Genomic DNA, 14007 nt, shown 5'->3' with positions numbered 1-14007 from the left:
TGGCTACCTGACAGAATTACATAGATCCTCACATATACTGGCTGGGGAGACTCGAGGTGGGAGGAGGGTGGCATGTAGATTGGCAGCAGGTCGTCTTGAATTTGCCAAGTTTCCCTCCAGCCTATGCCCAATTTTTATAGATGGTTGATTATAAACATTCTCATAAAAGATCTCTGATTTACTTTATTTAAATGTCTTTGATTTACTGAAACTTTTGTCAGTTAGTCGGGATTTATATTTGTGGAGGGAAGGGTTCTTTCTTACCTTCTTCTGTCCTAGCCACCAGCGGGAAGGTTCGGGATTGAAAGAATGGTTGGGAGCAAAAAGGTAAGAAAGGTTTATTGACTTAACAAACACACAACCACATGTAGTATAACAAGATATTAATAACAGACGATAACAATTTGTGTTGGCAACTTATCGGCAGTCTCCTCTGATGCCTGATGTATGCCTCTTCTATAAAGTCCTTGGGCTCCTTGAGATCCCCGGGCCCACTGAATCCAAGACAGCAGCTTATTTCTAAATTAGTAGATTCTCTTACAATGCTGCATCTTCCTTCCTTCAGCTATTTTCTGGATGTGCTAGCCAATTTATAACTTCTGAGCTACACTGTTGACTCATAGCCACTCACATTCTTACACTACGAGCTTTTCTTTTGACTGATCAATAGCAGTACAAGCCATTGCATTTTTCTGATGAGGTTAATTTTAACTGTGCCACTACATACAAGGCCTCACTACATACATGGCCTCACTAATCTTTTGCTTTAATTAAACTCCTAACAGCAACGTGCAGCTCCATACATAAACAAACAACAAGAAACGCCTGGTCTAATCCTCATAGAGCGTTCAGCAAGCACTATCACCACACAGACATAAGCTTCAGCTGCCACACCTTCCTTCACCATTATGAAATACTACCTCCCCTCATTCTGTTTTTCTCTTCCCCCAAATTTATCATCTTGTGTAAACAAAACTGCTTTATTTTTTTATAATATATCAAGAAACTTAAAAATCTATCTATTTATAGCAAAAAACATGTAATACATTTAGTTGCATCAGTTGCTAGAACATGAAGCTTTGATTTTGTTTTTGTGCTCCGTTTAATTGCATCTCATTTCTCGTTTAGTTAGACAAGCTGATGGTGTCCTCTACTTTCCTGTTCAAGCTAGTTGTTGTGTCTTCAAAGGTTCACTCCATGGTCACTCAGAAACAATCTTTGAGGTCTTCTGCTTAGCCACATTTCTGCAGCTTAGTAAGATCCTTGAAAATGGCTGAGGTTGGCAAAAAAAGCTTTAACAATTTTAAAATATTGTCAAACTCTACAAAGGTCTTTTTAATTAAATTTCAGTTCAATATATGTTGACAAGTAGTGCTATAGAATGAAAATTCAGGAGCCCCACTTAGTCTTCTACTCTTTTTAGTTTATGAGCTTTTGGGACAAGTTATGTTAGTGTGGACAATGTTTAGTGTATCAGTTGTCCCTTCCAGGATACAAGCTTATAATTATTGGTGCATTGATTCAAGCTTACTTTCAAGCTGTATGTAGTGCTTGCTTTCAGGGATTTAGGCAGATCTGCATTTAATTTTATCGGAGTAGTAATAAAGTTGCTTCAGTGCTAAAAGTCTCATTTAGAAATGGTTTGTCTGTCAAGAAAAGCTGGCAAAAGCTAAAGCCTCTACTTTTTGACAGAGTGACTTTGCGTTTGTAATGTGAGTTTCTTACTGATTTCAAGCTGAAGAAACTTTCCTTTTATATTTATTTAATTTTTGCACTTCCTGATCGTTTTTTTTACTTTATCTAGTAGTACTGAAAATAAAGTTCCAGAAGTCTTTTGCAACATGTCATTGCATCTTTAAAGAGCTTGGAGCTACTGAATTGCTGTTGCTTATAATAAAGACTTATTTGGTTTTTTTTTTGTTGTAATTTCATTTTTCAGGGTTTCAGCACGTATTTAAAATTACTTAAATGTTAGTTGATATTTTATATCCTTGTTACTGAACCGAGGTTTTGCATTTAATGCATTTTATAACAATGGGATATGTACTATAAAAAGAAGTTCATTATATGAAAAGATAATAAATGTGATAGTAGTTAATATAGTGTGTACTTATATAACTCTATACAGTAGTATTTGACTGATATAGGACATGACTGGTTGTCCAACTTCCAAGCTAGGGGCTGCATGCACCATGGGCTGCGCCAGCAAGGACCACAGGCCCCTAGGTTTTGTGCCAGGCAGATGCCTTTGTACCACACAGCCTTGAACACATCTTTTCTGTGTGGGCACTGCCCCAGCACTTGGGAGAAGGGTAGGAAGCAGTAGCTGGAAGAGGAGAGAGCGAGCCCAGAGCCAGAGATCTTACCTGTATTGTAGCCAGAGTGATGGGGAAGCAGCAGTTAAGCAGCAGTCCAGGAGCCACAACTAAATCCCTCATAGCCCACATGTGACCCATGAGCCACCAGGACTTTGCTATCTACCCCAATGAAATCCTGAGGGTCACAGGCATAGTGTTTGGAGACTTCTGAATGATGAGACTTTTTTTGCACCTAAGATAGAGTCTAATATTTTTCAATCCCATGCCTATGTACAGTCCTTCCCAAGCATGAAATGTTCTTTGGAAACATTGTACTTACTGCTACTCAGCAGTTCAGAGGGTTTAAAATACCCAGCATGAATTAATATTTGGTAAAGACAAGGAGCAAGGATGTCTTTCTGTACACAGACTGTAGTGGAAAGGAGAGGAAGTCAGTGCAAATTGAGTAACCACTTTTGATGTTTTCCCCCAGTGTTTATTGGATAAAAATTAAATTTGGTTTTGTTCTGGGTAGTGTTTTATGACTGTTTCAGTTCATATTTAAAATCAGAAGTTCTTTCTGTTTAAAAAACAAAACATCTATTGTGTGCAAGATGCTTTCTCAACTTGTAAGAAAATGACGTTTCTGCCCAAATGTTTTGCAATCTGTGTACATTAGAAGCTCACTTCAGGAGTATGTTTGGCTTGTTGTTGTTAATATTGTCTTCAGCTGAGTCTCTTTGTTGAAAAAGCTAAAATGATATTTTAAGCTTTTCTGCTACAATTAGCAACCTATAAATTAATTGTTCATTGTCCTTTGTATGGGTTTGGACAGCTAAAAGAAGCAGAAGCCAAAGCTGCTGTTGAAGAAGAAAAGCGAAGACAACAGGTACCAACTTTTCTTCTCTCAACTAATGACTTTCTTTGTGCTTCCCCAACAAATGTCTAGTTACCTATTTCTCTTAGCAAATCTGTTACTTTATGCACGCTTACACGTACAAAGATTAGTCCATCTCCATACCCACTGTCTTTGGTAACAGTTAGGATCTATTGCACCAGCTAAAAATTTGTATTTGTGTTCTAAGTGACTTATAATGGAATACAGCCAAAGCCATATCACCAAACTTTTATAACTGTATTAAAATTGCGTTTAGCTAATTAAATCATGTTTCATGATGACAGTCTCATTTTATGGATTGTATTTGCTTTGGTATTTTTTGCATACAATTGCTTTTTTGGATCTTTTAAAACTTTATTTTATAAAACTTTTATAAAAAGTGCAAGCACAATTGCAGAAACAACTTCTGTAAGCTTTCGAAGGTATGCTGCAGTATGTTTTTCCTCAGAGACATGATGATGCAATAATTAGTTCCTATTCTGTCAAGGTAAAAGAATTTGTATTGTACTGTATTTAATGCATGCTCATGAATAGCTTTCTCAATGTAGAGCTGGTAGCAACTTCTGTTGTAACCTTTGCATTACAAGATTTTGTGACCTTTTATTTGAGAAACTCTAGCATCACCATTATTTTGTAGGAGACTGATATTTGTCAGTGGGATTGCTGTGCAAATGCCTTTTCTTTCTCATGTTAAATTCTATTCAGCTTTTGCACAGCTAGGTGCTTTAAAATCTCTTATTTCCCTCTCCTGCTTGCCTGCCACTATAACTGAAAATGAAAATTCTGAGGCTGATGCCAAAACAAAATTGGCACACACTGTACCAATGATAATATTTGGGATATGTGGGAAGAGAGATGGCCTACACCTCGTGTATGGTACCTCTGGAATATTGTCACATGGGGTGGGGTCCCCCATCTTCCCAGTGGTGGGAGAAGGGGAGAGCCTGGTTAAGCCACTCTGACCTCACTGACTTCAGCACGTCTTCCTCCCCTCTTGCAACCGAGAGGCACCACATTTGGCTAAAGCTTCCTCAGTTCTTAGGAGTGGCTAATCTGCCTCCTCTTTCTGGCAGTTCAGCTCAAGACTTCTGTTGCTGCCCATTAACATAGCCAGTCCAGTTGCTCAAGTGTAACAGGCTATGTAGCAATAATGAGTGTTGAGAGGTCAGTCCCTGATTACAACTGAGGAGTCTTTAAATTGCACATAATGACATTTGTTTTTACCTTTATTCTTTAAGGAAAAATTATGGAATTTCAAACAGAAAAGAAAAGATCTTAAAACAATATGGTTGAATTTGAAAAGTTAGGCCTTCAAAAGTTAGCAAATGTCAGATTTACATTTTCCCTTGCAACCATAATTTAAATACACTTATGCATAATTATCTTTAATTGCATGAATTAGGGCACAGGTTCCCAATTTTTTTCTTATTGTGTACCCCCGTCCAGATTTACTGTCTGTCCATGTATCCCTATTAGCACACACTTTATATTGTAACCCCTTAAATGCCAATTATTATTATAATGAAAATTAAAGCTGTCATTATACAATTTCTCCTGTCTAGCCCCCAGAGATGTTTTGCATACTCCTGGGGTATGTGTGCCACAGTTTGGGAACCCCTGAATTAGATTACATTCTGCTTTTTTCCCCATACAACTCAGATAAACATTTTATGCAGTGCTCATTACGTTAGATATGATTACTGTTGTTATTAAAATTACTTTCAACTTCTGTGCAGATTTTCTGTTCAGTATGTCTGGTAGACCTCCACAATTTATGAATAAAATGAAGTAAATCCAACCAGATTGTGTACGAAGCCCTTTGCAGATGCTATAGATCTACTGGCCTTTATACTTCTTCAGGTGGTTGTTCAACAGAAGTGTTTGACTTTTCTGGAAGAGGAGGTAGACAAGGAGGTGGAAGTTAATTTTGTTTCTTGGTGCAAGCCTGACAGTCATGAGATTCAGTCTTCCATGTTATCAGGATAGTGCCAACAATTTCTCTCTCAGGGTGAAGAAGAAGTAGTTACAAACTGGTGCCCCTTCCATTGCTACTGAAAGCAGTGATAGTTTTTCATCCTCTCTGAACCAGCACTGGGATGGGAGGAGAGGGGAGGAGACATTTTGGGTTGACAGTTACTAATGGCAGAAGAAAAGTGAGCCTCTCAAAGTTCCATTACAGGTTCCAGAGGGAAAACCACATCCCCTACAATGTGCCTCAGTCCTGTCTCAACCCTGCCTCTGGCTTCTTGTCCTGGTCCTACTCTTGCCAACACAATGTTAGTCACTATTCCTTAAGCATCTCCTTCCTCCTCATCCTGTACAGTCTGCTTGCCTAACCAGACTTAGTTTACCCTTCTAGGTTTACCATCTTAAATCCTGCACTCCTCACCTTGTATTCAGTCCTTGTCTCTCTCTCCAGTTCCCTTGTTTCCTTCCCCCCACTTCTTGTACCAGTTTGCAGCTCATCCAGTCCCAGCTTTCCCCTGCTCATTGTCTTGCATTTATTTCCTTTCCCTCCCTCAGTCTCTTCTAAACTGAGCCTTAACCCTCCCCAAGGCTTTGTCTCAGTCTGTTTGCCCAGCCAGTCATAATGTGCCCCCCGCAAACTGAGGTGATTGTTAAATACATCAGTCCTTCCCTTGTTGTCCCCATATTTGCTTTTAGTTCCAGTCTTGCGCTCTCCCTCCCTCTGCCCAGTCCTGAATTCCAGGTCTGATCCCATTCCCCCTCAATCAGCTGGCTTGTAGTCCTCTTTGTTTCCCTCCCTAGTCTCTCCTGTCTCCAGTCTGGCTCCTTATCTCAGTCTGCTATCTTCTACTGCCTTCCCTTGCCCCAGGTCATTCTCCACAGATATCAGCTGCTTCTTTCACATTGCCATGGTGCAGTCATAGGCTGTAAACAGACGGCTTTTCTGAAGTAGTCCCAACCGATATGAATCCGGACCTGGGACAGAAAGGGAATTGCCCACACATGTCCTTACAAATTGTATTGTTGCTCCTTTGTCGGTGGGTGGCCAAGGAGAACATGCAGCCTGACAGACTTGCCCCTGGAATGACTGGTAATTAATTTGACTGAGCTGCAATTAACTTGTAGACTACACAGCATTGCGGGGGAGGCACTGGAACCTGCTGGCACATTTTTATCTCGTATACTTCACAAGGTACTTCAAATGGGGCTGGCACTCTGTAGAGTCCCTGGACAAAAATCTTTCTCTTGGAAGAAATGCCATGTCTATTTGCACCCCAAAAAAGACAAGTTGTCTGCTTTCAGTTCCAGGGTCCAACCCCACTCTGGCCTGGGGCAGTCATTATCCAGAGCATCTGGATTCGTTCTGCTGTAGACCTGGGCACAAGAAGGTGTACTTATTCATTCTGTGGGTATGGCACATGTCCAGTCATGGTCATGGTAGGATTGGTGAGATGCTTGAGCATGTTTAGTGAGGACTGAATCTTCAGAGAGTTTAGCTGTTAATATGACTCAGCTGAGGGCAGGACTTGGAAGATTTTAGTTTAGATAACTTCAGGTAAATTTTAATGGGGACAGGAAAATGTTGCTGGTAACAGGTGGTTGCTCTTACCAGGTGTTGCTGCAAATGAATGTCAACAGGGCATTATGACAGAAATATACCTAGCACAAACAGTTTATCATAAACTAACATGTGCACTGTTGTTTAAAATATTAATGTGTGTTATATTTAATTCTGGTTTTTTTTTTCTGTTTTAATTAGGCTGAACTGGAAGCTTTTGAAAACAGGTTAAAAGGACGACGGAAAAATAAGAGGAGAAGGGATGAAGCAGAAACTGAGCAATCAGTGTGGGAAAAATATAAACATTTCATCATGCTACCAATATGTGGAGTTGCTGTTGTGATACTTGCCTGGATCATAGCCTACAACCTTTGAAATAACTTTAGGGCTATTTTAATATACCTCACTTGGGCATTAGATAACTAGTATTGCTAGAGTGTTAGCCTGCCCTCTGGGCTTCAGATTCATGGTTATGTTGTATATTTTCTCCTACCAACTTACTGTTATCATGATGGAGGGGGGTGGGGAAGGAACCCTATCATGATCTTAACTAGTGGCACAAAAATGTGAATTAAAACTTCCGAGTAACAAAGTAGCATGATATAAAGTTGTACATTCAGTTGCTCATGTCATATATTATCCTGCCCAATTTCACCAAATTATATTAATATATGGTATTATTTCTCATTGTCCCTACTTAATAATATTAGCATAGTTTAATTTAGTTGCTTTACTACATACTAGGGTATTTGTAAAATACAGTTGAATCAAGTTCTGTTTGCAGTAAAATCAGCACAGTATTTGTCTCTTTAAAAGACTGTTGATTTGCTTTCAAACTAGTTAAACCTTGTCACACAAAAGAAAATAACTTCTGTGCTTCTTGGTGACTTACGGCCTCAAGATACAATTTATGAATTTTCTAGACTATCGCCTAATTTCAGATGATAATGCAAAACCTTAAAATCTGAGGGGGAAATGTCACCTTTCTTCATAAAGAAATCTTTTGAACTAGATCCATCACAAGCAGTGAAATGGGCTTGTTTTATTACTTTGTATATACTATCTTGCTGTGCCTCAAAATCAAACCTATTTGAAGGGCAGCATTTAGTATAACTTTGTGCTGATTAGTGATCGCCTGGGAAGCAGTCTGATGGAATGGAAGTCTTACCCAGGGAAAAGGGCACATTTTCTCATTGTTCCAAAGTTATCAGTCAAAATGGATAGTGGGACACTGAAGATGAAGCATCTGCAAACGTTCAGGTGAAATGTTAAGTTTGAATCTTTGTAGAGATGTATGAAAGTGCAAATGGACTGAAAGTTACTTAACTTTCAGCTGTAGTTCTAAAGCCATTTGAATAGTTCTTGTTAGTCATATTAGAAATGTCCAGCTAACCTTTAAAACATTTAACATTATTTCATTACCTAATGGATGGTCTTAAATACATTGCCTTTGGGGTTTGTTTTTTTTGTTGTTGTAAACTGAAGGATGCTGTTAACCTGTAATGCTCAAAATGTTGACTAATCTTGAAAATTATATGAGAAATAGCTTTGTTTCAGATGAGGAAATACAAATTAACTAGGAAATAGGATGTCTATCTCTGTGCTATATTTTTTACTTCTGATGCTTATACTTAAGCAAAGCAGAAATTGAACAGTGTTAAATTGAACAGTTTCTCCCACCCCTTCTCCCCCTAACCTTCCACTAAGGGCATGGGCCTGTTCCCACATCCTGGATGTATAACTCAGACATATATCAGTCCCGCTGAGGGCAGGAGACCACTTACGTGAGTAAGGATTGCAGTTAGGTTCAAAATTGGTCTTTTTCATAGGATGGATTATAATTCAAGGTAATGTAATCGTTATGGGAAAAGGTGGTTTATATCCAATTATAATTGTGGCTTGACAGTTGGAGAATGTTGGGGTGGGAGGAGGCAGAAAAACAGTGCAGTTTTCAGTTTGCACTTACTATTTTTTTCTAACTGGCTAACTTTTTAACTGGAAATTTAAAAAAATGTACAACTGGTCATCATTATATGGCAAGCAATGCAAGTATGTACAGTTAATGAAAAATATGTTAGGTATGAATGACTTATGAAATCTGTTCTTGTTTTGTTCCACTGGTTTCATTTTTAAATGCATTTATTTCACGGCATAAGGGAAGAAAATTCTCTCCTGGTTAGTACTTCAGTATTTTCATAAAGCACTGATGAGAGGAAGATTTAATCCAGATTCATGCCTGAAAATGTAGACTTTGGTCTTTGATTCAATGAGGAAATAGCACTTGTAACAATTTATTAGTAATTCACTTATGCATCTAAAAAAAGGGAAAGATTTGGCTTTAAACCAGGGTAGTCTGCTGTCTTTCTTATTTGCTGTGGAACTGATCGTATCAATGTGAAGTGAGGCTTTGCTGAAGTAGTTTTTACCTTGCCTGAAATTAGCTCATTTTTATTTGTTTACATTTGGCTCTTTCTTTATTAAAACAAATACCCTAAAGTTTCTGTCTGCCAATTAGCACTCCTGTTGTGAAGAAAATTGCTTTCTCTAAAGAAACTGTTTGAAAATAAACCGTCCCTCCGTTATATGTTTTGAGTAGATCCCTTGGTGTTTCCTTGCTTTGAATATTTTGTGGCAAGGTGATGTAAAAATATTTGAGGGAAAATGATTTGGCATCTTTATTGATCATGTTAAATATTTGTATTTCTTAATTGTCTTGGTTGAAAAACACACTGCAAGGACTATTCCTATACTGAGGCAGAGAAACTTAAGATGGACAAAATGTCAAAAATAATAAGTATAATTTAATTGTAAAAAAGGATTAGAGTCATCTGGACTCTCAGTTGGTATGCCTACTACAAGCAGTGCCTGTTGAATTAGATATTCCTGGCTTCTTGTACCATGGAGTGTGTGGGTTAAAACAATCCACAGTTTAGATTACTGGCTTTTGTTCCACTTATATCCTCACCTTCTGTTAATTCCTTATAGTTTAATGTTGATTGGTGAGACTTTTCTATTTGCAACGGTAATTTGGAAATAAAACAGACATAATGCATTTATGATCTTTCAGTCTGTATACTTGAATCACTTAGAATTACTGTGTAAGAAAAATACTGAATTAAAACTAGGTATTTGTCACAATTTAAATGGTACATTATTTATGTGGTGATAAAACAAATATTGAGAACTTTACATTATGGAACTTTACATACATTAAAAAAAGTGACATAGTATGTGTCTTGAAATTCAGTATGCTTAGCCAGTATGCAAGTGCAAAGCTGCTTCTAAAGGTAGACCCAGTTCTGAATAGGCACCCTTATCTTTCATTAACATTGGAATTACTTGGCAATTTTAAGGGATTATATCCTTAGACTGTAAGCTCTTTGGGGCAAAGGACCTCTCACTTGCATGAAGTGCCAAGCATATCTATAGCATTGCATACATTATAGTCTGTATAAAAAAAAATCCAATAAATTAAATATATATTGGTAGATTTGTTCATGCGTTTCCAAGTAAGAACATTAAAGGAGCAAACTTTAAATAGTATTCCTTGACATACATTGTAATTGAAGTAGTAGTGTAATTTTGTTCAGTGCTGTGTCTTACTACTCACTACCGTTTTCTTTTGGCCCTTCTTCCTGACGATTTAGTTAATGCCAGAGCTATAAGTAGGAAGACAGATGTTATATTTAAACTGGGAAAATTCTTACTGTGAGATCTATTAAACTGTGGAATGAGTCTTCCAAGAGATGTGGAAGCAACTCCATTGCTTGTCATTTAAGAGTTGGACAAAGTATTGGAGAATATGCTGCAGAAAACAGTTTTGTACTGTTAAGTCACCTTGTCCTGTATCTCAAAAATTTATAATATCCCATTCCTACCAATAAGAAAATTAACCTATATGTTTGCTTAAACACCTGCTAGTAGGATGGTTCCATTTAATAAAAAAAGAAAATAGAGGGAAAGAAACATAACAGGCAACTTGAAGGTTGCAAATATTTGCATTAATTTCGCTGCATTGGCAAAACAGCGAGTGGAGAGAAGAGGATGTTAGTGTTGGTGGATGGAATGGGAGGAGATGAAAGGTCTTCAGCCTCGTTGTTGCCAGTGTGAGCTTATCAACCCTATTTTCATTACCCATTCAACTGACTCAAACATGAAACTTAAATGCAGATAGCCCATCATTCCTCTTGCATTAAAGAATTGAGGGCAAAATTTCTATGTACAGCACAAAAGCTAAAATCATTCAATCAATCAATCAATCAATCATTGGATTCAGTTTGGGCTTTAAAATTGTGTACTGTTTGGGGTGATGGGCAAACTTGCACTGTCCCAATAAAAGCATCATGATTGTCAGGAAGCACCATCCTTTCAGAGGGTGGAGTGGGAGCTTTTTGCCAACCTAAATATGTCTAGCTTCCATAGATGTGGGAAGTAACTTGCAGCTTCTCTATTTCTAGGGTGGCTAATACCACCAGAGCATATTCTTGTGCTAGCCAGTTTTCACACACAGGCATGGCTGCTGTTTTGTGGTGCATGGGTTGAGAGAAGAGGCTGTACACCCACACGCAGAGGCTTGGCACAGTCTGATTCTCGTTTGTCCTTAGTTTGGATAACCTTCTCCACTCCAATCTTTCCCTCTTAAACTTGTGTACAGGCCATTCCAGACACTGGATTTCAGTGCAGGTGTAAGACTCAGGCAGTTACTTCAATCTGCATTCTCTGGCTAATGATATCAGTTCCTCTCAAATGTAAAGTTAATAATTTCATATTTCCATTCTACTGAGCAATGGAATGCAAAACACTTGTTTCTGAACAATAAAATTTAAAGAGAAAATCTAAATGAATATTGCCTGGTAACTGAATTAACAAGATTTGGCCAGCTTTAACTATGGGGACCATCCTGGTGCTAAAATATGATTTGTGTTGTATAGTCCGAAGGCATGCAGGATATGCCACCGAAGTGTTGACCTGTTTCTGATGCTTTTTAATTCAGGTACAGGTAACTGGTATCATTATAAGACAGCAACCTGAATGGCAGTGTGGTCTTGAGCAGAGGTTCCCGTTCGTGGGCCAAATGCAGCCTACAGAGCCATAGCATCCAGCTCTTGGGGGGGCCCCCACAGCTTGGGAAATTTAGTGGGGGAGGGAGCAGTGGCAGTTGATATGGCTGCCCTTCCCCACTGTCAGATACCCTAACCAGGCTCTGCTTTTGGGTTTGGACCTGGGCTACGTCCCCTTCCTAAGTCTGGGGGAAGCCCCCCCTCCACAATCAAGACTTTTTCCCCCTGTGGGACAGGGTTGTGCCTGGGCTGCCCCCTATCTCCCACTGCCCCTTGCCTCCCATACAGCTGGATGGGGCCCTGCTGTGCCTGCCTGAGTGATGGATCTGGCCTGTGGACAGACTGTCCATCTGGCCCAATTGGGTGAAAATGTTGAGCATCACTGGTGTGGAGCACTGAGCATGGGGGTGGGGGGCAGAAAATCCAGAATTCTAACCTAATTTGATACAGGCTTTGAACATATCCTCTCTGCTTTAGCTTCCCTATCTGTAAAGTGGGGGTTACCAGCTGTTTCAGAAGAACAGGTAGTTTGTATAGTACTAACAGGGCAAGTATTGACTAAATGCTAAATGTAATTCCTGATTCCAGTGAACTGCAGTCCTAATTGGCTGCTGCTAATACTCCCAGAGTCACCAATTCCACTTGTATCTCTGGTTCTTATCCCAGTGTTTGTGCAGCACAAGTTCTGTTTTAATCTTAATTCTGTAAGGGAGATTTTTGTCCATGTTTAAAAACAGGGCTGGGAGCATTTTCCTATGATTTGATGAGTGTAGTACTGCAACCAGGAAATGGAGACAGTGTCTCACACTGATTACAACTAAACTGGGTATTGCCATAAAGAGAGGGAAATTGATGACGGCTGAAGATAGGGTATTGGTTGCCAGAGAGCTGGAGATATAATTTCTCTCCTAGGTCTATTTTTATAGTATTATACAAGGTTGCAGCTGGAGTGAGGGCAGTAGCTAGTGCTGTAAGGTTGGCTGCTGGGGTTTAATCCCCTGTGGTTTTCTTAGGGTGGAACGGCTGTAGCACTAAAACTGCTCTTGAACAGCAACGGATGCCTGTTGGTCTTTGCAAGCAAAATGAAAGCACATTCTCCATCTATATAATCCATCCACAGGAGCCCAGAATGCTCCTCTCTTTTCTTCTCTTCTCCTCTAAGTAGAGGGTAAAACAGATCCTAGAGACCTAATTGGCGTGTCCTGTAACGTGGCTGTAACAATGTCTGTGCTCCACCGTACAGTGCCATGGACCCCCAGACCATACAGACACATCTCTCGGAGCCAGACAAACACCCACGCAGACGCCCAGACTGAGACCCAGCCCCACATACACGAAGACTCACCCACGGACACCTAGACTGAGACCCAAACACACACGTAGGCATCCATAGCCTGAGATGGCCCCTCTCCAGACACCCACAAGCACCCAGACCTCCCTCCTCCCCGCCTACATACGGAGAGAGAGACAGAGAGAGAGAGAGAGAGTGTGTGTGTGTGTGTATGTGTATATGGGGGGAGGGGGTGTCCATACAGCCCGACGCGGAGCCGCTGTCCCCGGGGCAGCTGGGCGCCGGCCGGGCCGTGTCCATCGGGGCCCGGGGCCGTGCTGGGGCTTTCCCCGCGCCCGGGGGCAGTAGCGGAGCTCGAAGCCCCTCGCGCCCGCTCCGCGCACGTGCCCGCGGCCCGGCCCGGCGGGGAGGTGCCGGGGGGAGGGGCGGGGGGGAGCCGGCCGAGCGCACAAAACGCGGCGCCCCTCGCCCGCCCCGCAGCCGGGCTGGAGCATGTTCTCCCTGCAGCAGCTCCCCGCTCTGCCGCCCGAGGAGCGGCGCTACCGGCAGGTCCTTTCCGCCGGCCCCGCGCGGGTAAGGCGAGCCGGGGCTGTGCGCCCGGCCAGGGGGAGCGCGGCGGCGGCGCCGGGGCAGCAGGTGGGGGGCAAGGGCCCGGGCTGCCTCCCCTGCCCGGGCTCCGCGGGGCGACTCGGGGGCAGGAGGAAGCTTCTGTGGCTGGTGTCGAGGGGTCCCGGGCGCCCTCCCTTGGCCCCGCAGCGGGGAGCGGCGCGCCAAGGCGCCGGCTCCGAGCCCGTGTCCAGCGCGCGGCTCGTGCCGGCCCGGCCGGGCTGGCGGAGGCACCATGTGCCGCTGAATAGCCCGAGCTCCGCGCGCTGCCTCTGTGCTGTCACCACCTCGGCCGGGAGCCTGGCTGCGTCCCTCGGTTTTTCTTCTGG

At 41.5% G+C, this 14007-nt stretch overlaps 2 protein-coding genes across 4 annotated transcripts in view; both read left to right on the top strand.

Annotated features, from left to right (window-relative positions):
• NFXL1 (nuclear transcription factor, X-box binding like 1) overlaps positions 1 to 11561 on the top strand; it is an 85402-nt gene extending 73841 nt beyond the window's left edge. The window contains exons 21-22 of the mRNA XM_090035882.1: positions 3133 to 3186; positions 6923 to 11561. Coding sequence (XP_089892008.1) covers positions 3133 to 3186; positions 6923 to 7096 — 228 coding nt within the window. The 3' untranslated portion in view covers positions 7097 to 11561. The remainder of the gene's footprint in view (positions 1 to 3132; positions 3187 to 6922) is intronic.
• A 1997-nt stretch (positions 11562 to 13558) lies between these two features.
• The window catches only part of CORIN (corin, serine peptidase), a 274799-nt gene continuing 274350 nt past the window's right edge, over positions 13559 to 14007 (top strand). For all 3 annotated transcript variants that reach the window (XM_090035881.1, XM_090035880.1, XM_090035879.1), the window contains exon 1: positions 13559 to 13645. In XM_090035881.1, the coding sequence (XP_089892007.1) occupies positions 13565 to 13645 (81 nt within the window). In that variant the 5' untranslated portion in view covers positions 13559 to 13564. The remainder of the gene's footprint in view (positions 13646 to 14007) is intronic.

Source organism: Crocodylus siamensis, chromosome 2 (assembly GCF_052110815.1).
Source record: "Crocodylus siamensis isolate JL-2025a chromosome 2, ASM5211081v1, whole genome shotgun sequence".
Lineage (NCBI taxonomy): Eukaryota > Metazoa > Chordata > Crocodylia > Crocodylidae > Crocodylus > Crocodylus siamensis.
The sequence above is the reverse complement of the archived record's forward strand: the minus strand, read 5'-3'. Positions and strand labels throughout refer to the sequence as shown.